We start from the raw sequence: 12,224 nt of genomic DNA, 5'->3' as shown, positions 1-12,224 counted from the left end.
CATGTCCATGTTGTGTTATTTTATGTCCTGTAGTGACAGAGCCAACCAAAAACTTATGAGAAAAATCCTTCTCCACATACCCCCAAATATTTAGGCTGGATTAAAACAAACAAAGAAATCTTATTGAAACAAATGAAGTTAAGAGTATTTTTATTTGGGTCATTTTTAGGATTTCTTCAGGTCTTCTTCCCAGTCTATCAGCTGCAAACAGGTATTTTTTTCATTTTTAATAAAATATCTGTTTTTCATGACAGTAGAAGCTGATACTTTCGAAGACTGAGCAGTGCAAAGTTTCAATCAAATTGGAGAAAATTATCATTCTGCAACAACCTCATGAGTAGTGATAACAGGAATTCAGTGGAAGTACTGTCAGAATTTCAGTAACTGTGGGCCCCAACACAGAGATCCTCCGTTTTATTTAACAATTTTGTTGGAAAAAACAGCAGTTAACTCTGAGCTACCTTTAAGGAGCTTGGCTGCAAGAACTGCTGCAGTTACCCCAAAACACCTAAGCTCCTGGGATGAGCAGATTTCACAGCCCTGAGCTATCCATCTAGGCTTTCCCAGGAAAGGGGAGTGCCAGACACCTACGCAAGAAACATGTCAGAAACGAAAGCAGCCAGCTGAGCACAGAGTGTCTCACACTGGACAAGAGTGAGAGGTGAAGTGTGAGACAAGGAGCGAAGGCATCTCAGCTACTGACTCCACAGAAGAGCTGACAGACCTGAAATGGCACCCTCCTGCCTGTTCTTGAGCTCTCTCACACACATGCTTCAGGCCTCATGCTTCCTAAGAAGGGGTGGTTTCCACAGAGTGCAGAGAACCTTGCTTCAGGGGTTCTGGGATTTCATCCTAGGAAAGGGCTTTGAGTAGCTTGCTTGTGACCAGGCAATGTCAGCAGTGCCAACCAGGAAAAACTTGGCTGCCTCTCAGGACAGTGGCAGCTGAGTAGCAGTTCAGGAAATGTCATGGGAGTTTTAAGTGGTAGGTACAGACACCAAGGAGAGTGGTGAGCGCTAAAGTACCCTTTATGAATGCCTTGCACAAATAAAATAACCTGGAAGTTCATCATGCAGACCAAGCCACCATCAGCTACCAGTTCTGCACTATTAAAACTGACCTGAGTGGGATTAAGTATGAAAGCCCATTGCCTCTGGCATGCCTGTGATTAACCTCCCTTTCAATTGTACTCTCCAAAGAGTTCCTTCCAGTATCTGAAGGGGACTACAAAGAAGGTAGTGAGATACTTTTCATCAGGAAATATAAAGATAGGACAAAGAGTAATGGGCTCAACCAGAAAATCTTCAGCTCAGCTGCTAATGGTGCATTTAAGATAAGATTTCTCTTCTGATAAGCTGAATTTCTTCATCACTTCTGCAAATCACATCTTTTTGTCCTTTTAAGAAAAGTGTTCTTCAATCATCACTGTGGTGAAAATAAGCTCAGAAAAAAATAGTTTGCAAGAGTACGGGCCTGTATTGTCTATTGCATTAATGTTCCAGCCAACAGACGTTGCACTTTTTCTGCCATCTGCATGGACAATGAAAATTTGAACACAAATAAATTCGAATACAAATATATAACTAAGAAAAGATAACACTCATATTTCTATAAAGATGAATCACATTATGTACTCCTCTTCTGGACTTCAAACAAAGCAAATCTATTTTGTATTACATGGATTTTGCTTCCTTTTCACAGCAAAAATATCGAGCTTTAAGCCTGGGTTAACTCTAACCACCATTGGTAGTGGACTGCTCTTTCTTCTTTCTCCTTCCTTCTTTCTCCTTCCTTCTTTCCCCTTTCTCCTTTCTCCTTTCTCCTTTCTCTGTGTCAAAATGATGCAAACGTCCAAGTAACCGCTGAGAGAAAATTATTCGAGGCAAATTATTTTTCTAAGCTTTAATATTACATACTGACAAAGGTGTAAATTGCTGCCCCCTTAAAACATCTTTTCTAAAAATTGTCTCTCCAAAAAGAGGAGCACAGCAAGGTGCGAATTTTACCCTGAGTGCATCTGTCACTTGACTGAGGTGCTAAATGGGAAAGCTGTTATTTGAATTAGAAACTAGACTGACTCTCAAAAACATTAAGTCGAATTAAAGACAATTAAACCTCAGCTATTGATGGATAATTTTTCCTTTACTCCTTATTTTCCCCAGTAATGCATTGTGTTTAGTTATCATTATAAAAAGGCTGTAAGTGCATGAAAGCTTTGTTGGAAACCGCCCAAGGTTGTTAAAGAAAAGGCAAACCCTGGTCACAGGGTGCAGCACTCCCTGGGGAAGCTGAGGAAGGGAGGGTGATCCCTCACTGGACCTATCCCAGTAGGGAGGTTGGAAAGCTGCTCTCAGGACTCTGCTCCGGGCTCTGCTGGCTGGGACTGAGCATGAGAGCTGCACTCTAAGCTTTATGATCAAATACTCAGCGCTCTCTAACTTTGCCTTCCCAAATCCTTTGCTGTAATCATCCCGAGTTGATGAGAACTTAGTGTAGACAATCTCTCGACTCTGGCAGCTATTTTCAGCATATCAGCCTGACTTGGCCCCGGGCTGGTTGAACTAATGCTGATAAGGGCAGTTAGTGCCAAAAAGCTTTGCAGGACAAGTGCCCGTTCCTCACATCGGGCACAGATGCCAGTATAAGCAATGACAAAAGTTATTTTGGAAAAAATGTCTGCACAAGTTAGACCTTCCTGTTCACACAGCTCTAGATATGGTGCCACTTGAAACTGAACCCAGCTGACTCTCAGTCCTTCTTCCCTTTCCCCTCCTGCCACCCAGCCACTCCCTTTTTTTATGCTAGTTGGCAGGCAGGCAAATAACTGGGAAAACACTTTGGGGAGCTCAGCTGGCTGAAAATAAAAGGTTCTCATCTTTGGGCAGCCCAGCTTCCCAAACTATCTTATCCGCTGGTGTCCTGAGCTCCAGGGCCAGCACAAGTGCACGCATGGGAGTTTGGGGCTTGGGGGGCAGCAGGACTGTAGCACCTCCAGTTTAAATGAGCAATGTCTGAGTGGGTTCACACTGAACACAACAGCCTGCAACAGAAATGGTCCTGTCCTCCTACCTCGACTTCCCAATCCTGGCCAAACACTCCCTGATGCCTGCTCTGGTCTGGATTACAGAGCAAAGTGATGGAGTTTGCTGATCCATCCCTTTTCCAGAAGAATATGTGTCCCATATGTGACTCCATCTTATAACTAGAAATACAGACCCAAAGTCCCAAGGGTACTGTTTTCTCCTCCTCTTTATTTCTCTTCCCTATTTTTTTTCCCTTTTGCACTTCTTGAGAGATGCTGGTATCCACTTTAGGAACTATGTGGTCCTTTGGGGAATTTTGTCTCAGATATTGCAATGGCTGATGACAGCAGCTCCTCCTGTTCAGGACAGAAACTGAAACAGAAAACAAGCCTGTTTTCCTTCTATGGCACAGACATGTCCTGTGTGACCTGTGTGACACAAGCATGGATGATTTCTATTTCACTGCTTCTGTATGTCATGCCTGTGAGAAACTTCATTTGGTGCTCCTTTACCCATCCCCTCAAAAAACTAAACCCATAGTAACCTCACTTCGTGGAAAGTCAGGCAGGTAAGTAATTATATAAAATTTAGAGAAGATTATATTGATTTTGCATTTTCTTTCAAGTTATCTATAAATCCAGGCTGAGACTGATGTAGGGGTAGTACTGAAGGGTTTTTTTACCATTAAACACATGAGATGGATTTTTTATATTTAACATAAAACATAAGATTATTGAGCATGGGACAGCATTCTCCATAAGAGAGATGAGAAATAATTTTCCATTTGCAAATTGTGTGTGGGTCTGGACTGCAGACCTCTGCTCTGGCAGATACATTTTCCTTTTTGACTGGATTCTGCCTTCATCCTGAAGCCTTTTTTGGGCTTGATCCAAAATACTGGCACTAGTAGAAATCTGTTTAAAAAGTTTTGAACCTGGCCTTTTCTTTTGTGAGTGGTCATTTTCACAGTTATCTCTTTCTCCCATTGTGTTCACTGTTCCAGGAAGTATAGGTCACTAAAAATCTACAGAATGTCACATCCTCTAATAAAACTGCTAGTTTTATGCCTTTTCACCTGGACCAATGTTTGCAGTGGGAAAGCAGGTTTGGTTTTTTTTTTGTTTCTTTTTAAAAAAAATTATTAAACCCTGTTCATTTGCTGGAGTGTGAAAAATTTTCAGGAGCATGAACTTGACTGCATCAGTGTTGTTTTGATTTAAAGAAGACCAGGAATAGATCTGTCTAGGCTAGTCAAAATGGGGAGCTCATGTTTTCTAGGTGCAGTACAGTATTAATTTTAATTACTAGCTAGGATTTATTTCACAGGAGGGTGAGCATCTCCATTCTAATGACGAATCATTTTCTCTTTCTGTAATGACTGTGATTGCCTCATTATACTTTCCTTGATATATAATTTCTGTGTTGACACAAGTGGATGTACAGCAAAAAACCTCACTCACCCAGTCAGCCTGGGAGACTCGACTCAGATTACCCTTTAAAGTCTGCAGCACATATAAAAAACCAGAAGAGTGCAAAATCTTAATACCCCTACTTTGAGGTTATGGTTCCTTTAGCTCAGATTACATGAATATTTTCTTTCCCTCACAGCAAGAGAAGACAGTTCTGTTCTATCATTAAATAAAATGCCTGAAACCTCCAAAATTGAAATTCTATGCTTTATGTATAGTATCCAGCATCTTATTGGGTAGATTTGTTTTTAAAAGGAGATCTAACAGACACTGTGAGTTGTCATGTCCTTACAAGATGTAAGCACTACTTATCTGAACCTTCATGGAAAATGACAATGCATTTGCCCTACTTATCAAAAAACTAATTCTGAGCTGGCAGGTAAAAGCTGCTGCTTTACTCAGAGTAACCAACCATTTTGAAAGACATAAGTGCATGTTCACATAATCAAAATTCCAGCAGAAATGGAGACACTGCCAAATTTTAGCACTAGAAACCCTTTATTGAATGAAAGGTGTAGCACCTCCTTTTCAGCTACGTGCATCTGAAACAAACCCACTATATGATACCCACTTAATCCAAAGCTTTTGACAAGGGCAGAAAAATGTATTTTTTAAACTCTCACCTCATACATACAGAATGTAATCATATAAAATGTATTTCAAATTTATTTATCACAGAAAAATAATGAATGGTAACACTTTCAAAATTTGTTTGGAATGAAAATCCGGATTGCACAACCTTTATGTAAATATTTGGTTATGGTGGCATTTTCCCAATCGAGACAGAGCTGTGGACATAACGAAGGGTACTAAAACTACTTAACCCTTTACAAGTGTCAGACGCACATTTATATCAAACAGCTTTGCTATTGCAGTATGCTGTAACACGCACACAGGAATAAATTAATGGAAAATAAACCTCATCAAGTACACTTTCTCTTCTGATAAACGTATCTGATGGTTTTGCTGTACGTGAAGCACGATCCGGCTCTTTCTGGAACCGGCGAGGGCTGCTATTTTGGACACCACGCTACAGAACCAAAGTCTGCTTTGTGCCCTTCCGCACACGCTCTCGTCTCCCTTTTGTCTCCTGAGCTAGCTTTCCACAATTCCAGATCTTTCACTGGCAAGACGTGTGCGCTGCACAAGGAGCGCACAAGGCGCTACAGCCGCGTTGCTATGGGGACCGAGACACGTCCGCTCGGCGCTCGCAGTAATCGCAAGGGACAAGCGCTCCCGACGGGAGCGGAGCGCTGCCCGCCGCACCGCGGGCATCCCCCCGCCTACCGCGGGCAGCCTCCCGCCGCTCGCACCGCGTGTTTCGGGCGCGGCGGTCCCCGCGCCGCCCCGTCCGCGCTGCCGGCCGGGCGGGCAGGCGGGGCAGCGCCGGGCGGGGCGCGGGGAGCCCCGGCGGGCCGCGGCGGGGGCGCGTTGCGGGCGGCCCCGGGCCGGCGGCGGCGGGCGCAGGTGCCGCGGGCGGGGCGGGCGCTGCGGAGCCGCGGCGGGGCGGGGAGCGGCCGGAAGTGACGGGGCCGGGCCGGGCTGATTCACCTGCTGGGCGGTGCGCGGGGCGCAGCCCGGGCACGGAGCCGCCGCCGCCGGGTGCCCGCCGCGCCATGGAGCCGCCGCTGCCGCTGCTCGGCGTGTCCCTCGTGCTGCTCTGCTCCGCAGGTGGGCGCAGGTGGAAGGGACGGGACGGGACCGGACCGACGGGGAGGGAAAGGGAAGGGAAGGAGGGAGAGAGAGAGGGGAGGGCGGGAGGCGGTGGATCTGTGGGGCTGGGAGGAAGCGCGGCGGGGCTGAGGGGGCTGCTGCCCGCACGGTGTCCGCCCCGGGGGCTGGGGTGCGCCGCACCTCCGCCCCTGCGTGTGTGCGGTCCCCGCCGTGTGTGTGGGCGTGAGGGGGGTCTCCGCCCTGGGTGCGTGTGTGAGACGGTGTGTGCGGGTCTCGGCCGGGTGCGGGTCTCTATCGCTCGTGTGTTCCCCGTCCCCTCCAGCCCCATTCCCTGTCCCCGCCAGCCCCTCTGCCCTGCCCGCCCTCAGCCCGGGGCGCGGTGCCCGTGCGGGCGCTGGCGGTGGGGCCGCGCCGTGGAGCCGACCTGGGCTTTGTTCGCCCTCAGCGCGGCTGCCGAGCTTTATCTGTCGCCTCCCCCTCCCCTTCCCCCGCCGCCCTCCCGGGCAGCCTCCGGTGCGGCCGGCTCCTCTGTGCCGCCGTGCCCGCCCGGTGTCTCCCGGCCGGAGCGGCTCCCGCGGCGGGCGGGCGGCGGCGTCAGGGAAAACCGACGTGGAAAGAGCAGAAAGAAAAAAAAAAAAAAAAAAGAAAAATTCAAACCCCAGCCCTGCGTGCGTAGCACCTCCAGCATCCAGGCTGGCTGTGCTGATGAGAGGGTGGAAGGGGCCGGGTGGCTCCCGGACTCCCGGAGAGCCCTCGGAACCCGGTTGTCCAGACGCGATGGACACGATGGAGCCCTGCGGGGGAAACGTGAGAGGATTTGAGGGTGGGAGGAAAGGAGTTGAATTGGATGGACCTCAACGCGTTTGTTTTTCGTGATGAAAGAAAACAAAGGAGTAGATAGTCTCAAACAAAAAAAGCAATCAACCATACCCAGAACCCACACATACCAAATCAAACGTGCCTAGGCTGCTAAAAAGTAGGCAGATGTTTTTCATCTCAAATCCTAGATGTTTTTAGGTTCCTGTAATGAACTTGGTTGCCATACCAGTGTTTCCTAAACATATCTCTAAAATAAAAGTAAGTTTTCACTAAAGTTGACCCAAACTTATGTAAAACTGTAAAAGGTGACAAAGTACCAGTGGAAGTTCAGCTTCACAGTAAAATGTGTATCAGTTGTGTCAGGAGGTCAGGTTTTATTTCCTATTGAAATGTTAATGCCTGTGTTGATGTCACTGCTGTTTTGGGAAATTACTCATAGGATCAAAATTGTGTGTCTGTAATGGAATGGTGAACTCTGATCTCCTGAATGAAAGCAAATAGGTAGTTCTGCATTAAATGTGTTTCCTGAAGCAGAGTTAGAAACAAGGTAGATGCTGTGTAAGAGCTGTGAGTTAGTAGTATTTAGTTGGCAAGGTTTATATTGAAACACTTCATGTAACAAAACCTGTGAAAAGAACTTGTTGTGAGTAGAATCATCATATGTACTACATTTGCACTGCTGGGTTATCAAAGGCTATGGTTCTAAAAATTAGGAATATTTAATGTATGAGGAAATAGCAATCCATAACAGAATTTTACACTTTAGTTCTGCTGAAGGATACAGGTGTCTTCAGACGTCAGTGTGAAATTGGATGACTTTGTAAATAAAGAAATATTCCTAATAAAAACACACATACCTCTTTGATACAGTTATTTGAGTGACTGTACTCTAAAACACGTATATTTCACAGTCCTCTGAAGGAGATAATTGAATAATCTGTGTATCGTAGCAGTTGATATGTCCTTTGAGCTAGCTTGTTTTTTTTCCCATCAGGTTGAGTTACAGTTTCTGGGTCTGTGCTGCAGATAGACATTGCTTCCTTCACTGAAGGAACAGATGTCAGTAAGTTGCTGTTCTCCATATGGACAAAACTAAGAGGAAGCTATTTTTTGTGCAGTTGAGTGAGAGCTGTTGTCAGTGAAGCATTGCCTAGGTGCTGAAGTTACTTGAATTTGTGGTGGTTGTGTTTAACCCTAGTAAGAAACTAAGGACCACCTACGTGGTCACTTGTTCCCCTTGTGTTGAGATGAGGGAGAGAATTGGAAGGGTAAAAACGAGAAAACTTGTGGGTGGAGATGAAGAAAGTTTAATGGGGAAAGCAAAATCCATGCATGCAAGCAAAGCAAAAGAAGGAATGAATTCACCACCTCCCGTGGGCAGGGAGATGCTCAGCCGTGCCCAGGAAAGCTGGGCTCTGTCACACATAAGGGTGGCTTGTTGGGAGAAACATTGTCACTCTGAACATCCCCACTTCCTTCTTCACCCAGCTGTGTTCAGTGATCATGACATCTTGTGGTGTGGCACTGGGTATACAGTGTTGGGAAAGTAAACTCATTCCATTTGGTGCAAATTCATATTTGTGTGGGTTTTCAATGACTGAGAATAAATACAAGTGCTGAACTTGTGGTCCCAATTTCACAAATACAGTAATCAGAAGCTTTTAAGATTCTGAAAATTTGTAACATCAGAACATATATTTTCAATAATTGAAAATGTTAACATAGTCACATTATACCTATAGGAAGACATGCTAAAAATAGATACTGCATGCATACTGACCCATTTAACTTTTGGAGGAAGGTTTTACAAAACAGTAATGGCTGTGCTTATGGATGCCCCAACTGTGGATGAGTTTGAGTAGAGTGTTAAGGTAAATAATTGGGTAGGAACTTCTTTAGTCTGTAGTGAAATCTTTCCTTGATGCTCTTGTAGTGGGTTTTGTGTGCATTTTGGTTTTTTTTTTGTTTGCAGTGGTAATAGTTGGTAATTTTGTACTCTTTTGAAATTCTGCAATGCGTGATGCTTTATTAATAGAATTGTAAGCTTTTAAATAAGGTAAAAGTTCTGGTAAACCTTAGGAAAAATCTGTAGTTATTGTCCTGCTGTTAAACTTGCAAAAGTAATTCCAATATCATGCATGCAGGAGTAGAACCTAATGCAGGCATGGTAAGTCAGCATTTGGTGGTTGATACACCTTGCCAAATAAGTATAATAAGGAACTTAAGCCTGTTCATGTTTTTATGCATGCAATAGGATCTTGCAGAACCTTAAATTAGAAGTGTGACTACCACAGGAGTTTAATGAAGACTCCCAGTCTTTTAATTGCTAAACGTGGGACACTTCATCTGTTGGGCAGTAATTGAACAAGGTGCAGAGTTCAGGTTCTTCTAAAGTGTCCATTGATGTGAGAAGTTACCTGAAATTTGGGACCCATTTCCTGGATCTTAGAGTTTTAAGAAGTATGAAAGTCTTTAACCAGAGATTACTTGATCCACTGTTAGTCAACTGCTGTGACATCAACCATGACATCTGAATTAGTGATTTTGCCTTGGCTAATCTGTATTTCCCAGAAGATATTTTATACGTTGTGAATGCTGCTGCAGAGATTATTAAATCTCATCACTTTGGTCTCTCTTCTGAGTGCCCCCCTGTGTTGCATCAAACTTCATCTGCCTCTCTGTCTTCTGTTCTTGCCTCTTCCACAGCCAAGCCCACTTAACAGATGAAACTACCCCTCCTGAATTTCTGGTTTAGCTTCTGTTGCTGCTTTATGAAAAATATTTGTGCTCATGTTTTTATACGAGCACATGTATGCTTTGCTATAATTCCACTCACACTTCAAGAAAGTAATCTTGAATATCTTTAAATCTGCCTCAGTGTTGGAGCATATTAAACCTCCTTTGCCACAGTGCCTGCAGAAATTCGTACAGACTAGGAAGCTTGTTTTTGGGGCCACTATTGTTTCAACATACTTCCACAATAATTTAATCAATTGTTGTTTGCGTGCTTCATAAGCTTTTAATGACAGGGATCCTTTTTGGTCTTGTTGCAACTTCTGATTGATTGCTTGAAACTTTTAGATACTATGTGAAACATAATAAATATGGAGAAATTTTAATGACTGTGTGGCTCACCGGCATGGAAGAATGTATGTGTCCCCACCCCCTCTACTACAGCAATTTAGTTACACTTTCTTTTTTTCTGTTTCTTTCTTTTTCCCCCCTTCCTTTTTAGGGAATTCTCTTTTACTCCTTTGCACCTTTCAGGAGATGGCTCAGAGAAAAGTTTCTTCATGGGAGTTTCCATGGGAGTAAGTGGCAGGAAGTCAGAGTTCAGTGTAAACCTGTTTCAGTAGCAGCTGCAATATAAGCAGCCCCTACATCCTAGCTGGTGCTTTCCTTTACTGCAGTTGTAAATGGGTCTCAGTTGCTGAAAACTTTAATTTTTAACTGGTTAGATCACATGATTTGAAAGTAGAAAGTGTTTTGCCACCAATTTGTCTTGGTACAGGGCAAGAATGAGTGACAGGATGGATGGCAAAAGAGCATTAGGAGGAAAACTTGTTATGTTTGATCAGTATTTTCCCAAAGCAGGGAAATATCTGTAAAACCTTGGCCTGGAGAGAGCTTAGTTGAGGAGTAAGGCTACATGGCTTAATCAGGCAATCAATCAAATGTCTAGATGTCACCTCAAAGGTTGTTTTTGCACCCCATTTGAAGTTGTACCTGGAATTCATTTGGCTCCATGATGAGCTAGTTTGGGGAGTTTTAAAGTTATAAAAAGAATAAATTTTAGTGAGGTCAATTTTCTGCCTGTCCCTTTTCCTGATCCAACTCAATGAGATCAAGTCTGAATTATAGCAAGGGGGTGTCAGCTGCATCCTCAAATGCACATGGGTGGAATATTGCTATTGTTTATATAATAATTATTATAACTGTCTCCTGCTTACTGGGTCATGTGTTCAAAACGTGATAGAGGCAAGATTTGGAGGTTTATTGGTTTTACACTGGAACCATTCACTGGTGCTCTGATGTCCTTTAGCTGCTGTCAGGATGCATCTGAGGTACTTGATGGTTGCAAGTTGTGCAGTTGCACTTGCTGCTGCATTTTTTTAACAGATTTGTTTTTCATGCCCTACAGCTAAAGCCTATATGCTTAGTGCGCTAAAAAATGATTAGTCAACAAGAAATATTTGGTGTGTTGAAGGGAAAGATGAGGATTTGATACATTCTCAACTGCTTGAACTGGTACAGAATTAGTTTGCATAAAGAAGTTTCCTGTATTCACTTATCCTGCATCTTCAGTTCTTCGTTATAGATGTATTAACAGTATAAACTACAAGGAATATTAAATCTCAGATGTTTTAAGGCATGTAAAAATTAACCTGTATGTGTGTGTCTATGTAAAAAGAATATATTTTAGTCTCCCTAAATTTTTAAATGATTAGTTAATGTCTTGGCTAATTCTTTGAGCTTATTCCTTTCAGCCTGTTACATGGTGGGAGTGAGGCAGGGAGGGAAACAAGAGCGGGCAGACAAGACGTTTTTCTCTGAAATTATGATGCCTCACCTTTATATTTAAAAGAAATGAAACAGTAACAAGAAAAGAGCCCAAAATCAACTCTGTGCTACTGAATCAAGTAGTTGTCAATCTTAATGCAAAACTTGCATGTACTGGGAAAAAGCATTGTGTGTTCAGTAGCTCAGAAGAGCCAAAGCCTCTTTACTCAAGTGAAAATAATATGGCTGCTCAGTTAAGTGTTGGATTGTGGTGAACTCCCTGATGCATCGACTGACAGATGTGCCCAATGCATTCACACTGCCAGTGAGCTGCTTCATTCAGCTCCCTTTTAAATGCCATCAAATTGGCAGGAAAAAGATCGAATCATGTGGCTTGATTGCTTAGTGACTGTGTAAGCCTCCAGTATCCCTCTGTAATGGGAAAATGACTCGCAGAGCTAAAGGCAAAACAACCTGTGCAGCTGGCCTAGACTTGGGAGAGTAGGGGCAGGATTTTGTGTGAGTAAGTAATGTCAGAATTTTGGTTCTGATCTTTTTATTTTTTGTGTTCACTGAAAAAAGTCTTTGTAAGGTTGGCCTTCATTTCATTTTCCACTTCTCAGTACTGTTTCTAGATGGATCCTTAAAGACTCTGAAGTGTAGTCTGAAGGTACAGTGTCACATTACACCTGCCCCCGTTACAGATGTGATGTGGTTACATCTGGTGTGTAGCTTCGTG

The 12,224-nt window shown here is 43.8% G+C and overlaps 1 protein-coding gene across 2 annotated transcripts in view; it reads left to right on the top strand.

The window, feature by feature from the left end:
* Nucleotides 1-6,016: 6,016 nt before the first annotated feature.
* The window catches only part of CXADR (CXADR cell adhesion molecule), a 32,610-nt gene continuing 26,402 nt past the window's right edge, over nucleotides 6,017-12,224 (top strand). For both annotated transcript variants that reach the window (XM_084226589.1, XM_084226588.1), the window contains exon 1: nucleotides 6,017-6,163. In XM_084226589.1, coding sequence (XP_084082715.1) covers nucleotides 6,109-6,163 — 55 coding nt within the window. In that variant the 5' untranslated portion in view covers nucleotides 6,017-6,108. The remainder of the gene's footprint in view (nucleotides 6,164-12,224) is intronic.

This window comes from Fringilla coelebs (genome assembly GCF_963513975.1).
Source record: "Fringilla coelebs genome assembly, chromosome: 2".
Taxonomy (NCBI): Eukaryota; Metazoa; Chordata; class Aves; order Passeriformes; family Fringillidae; genus Fringilla; species Fringilla coelebs.
Note: the sequence above shows the minus strand (reverse complement) of the source record. Positions and strands in the feature narration are given on the sequence as shown.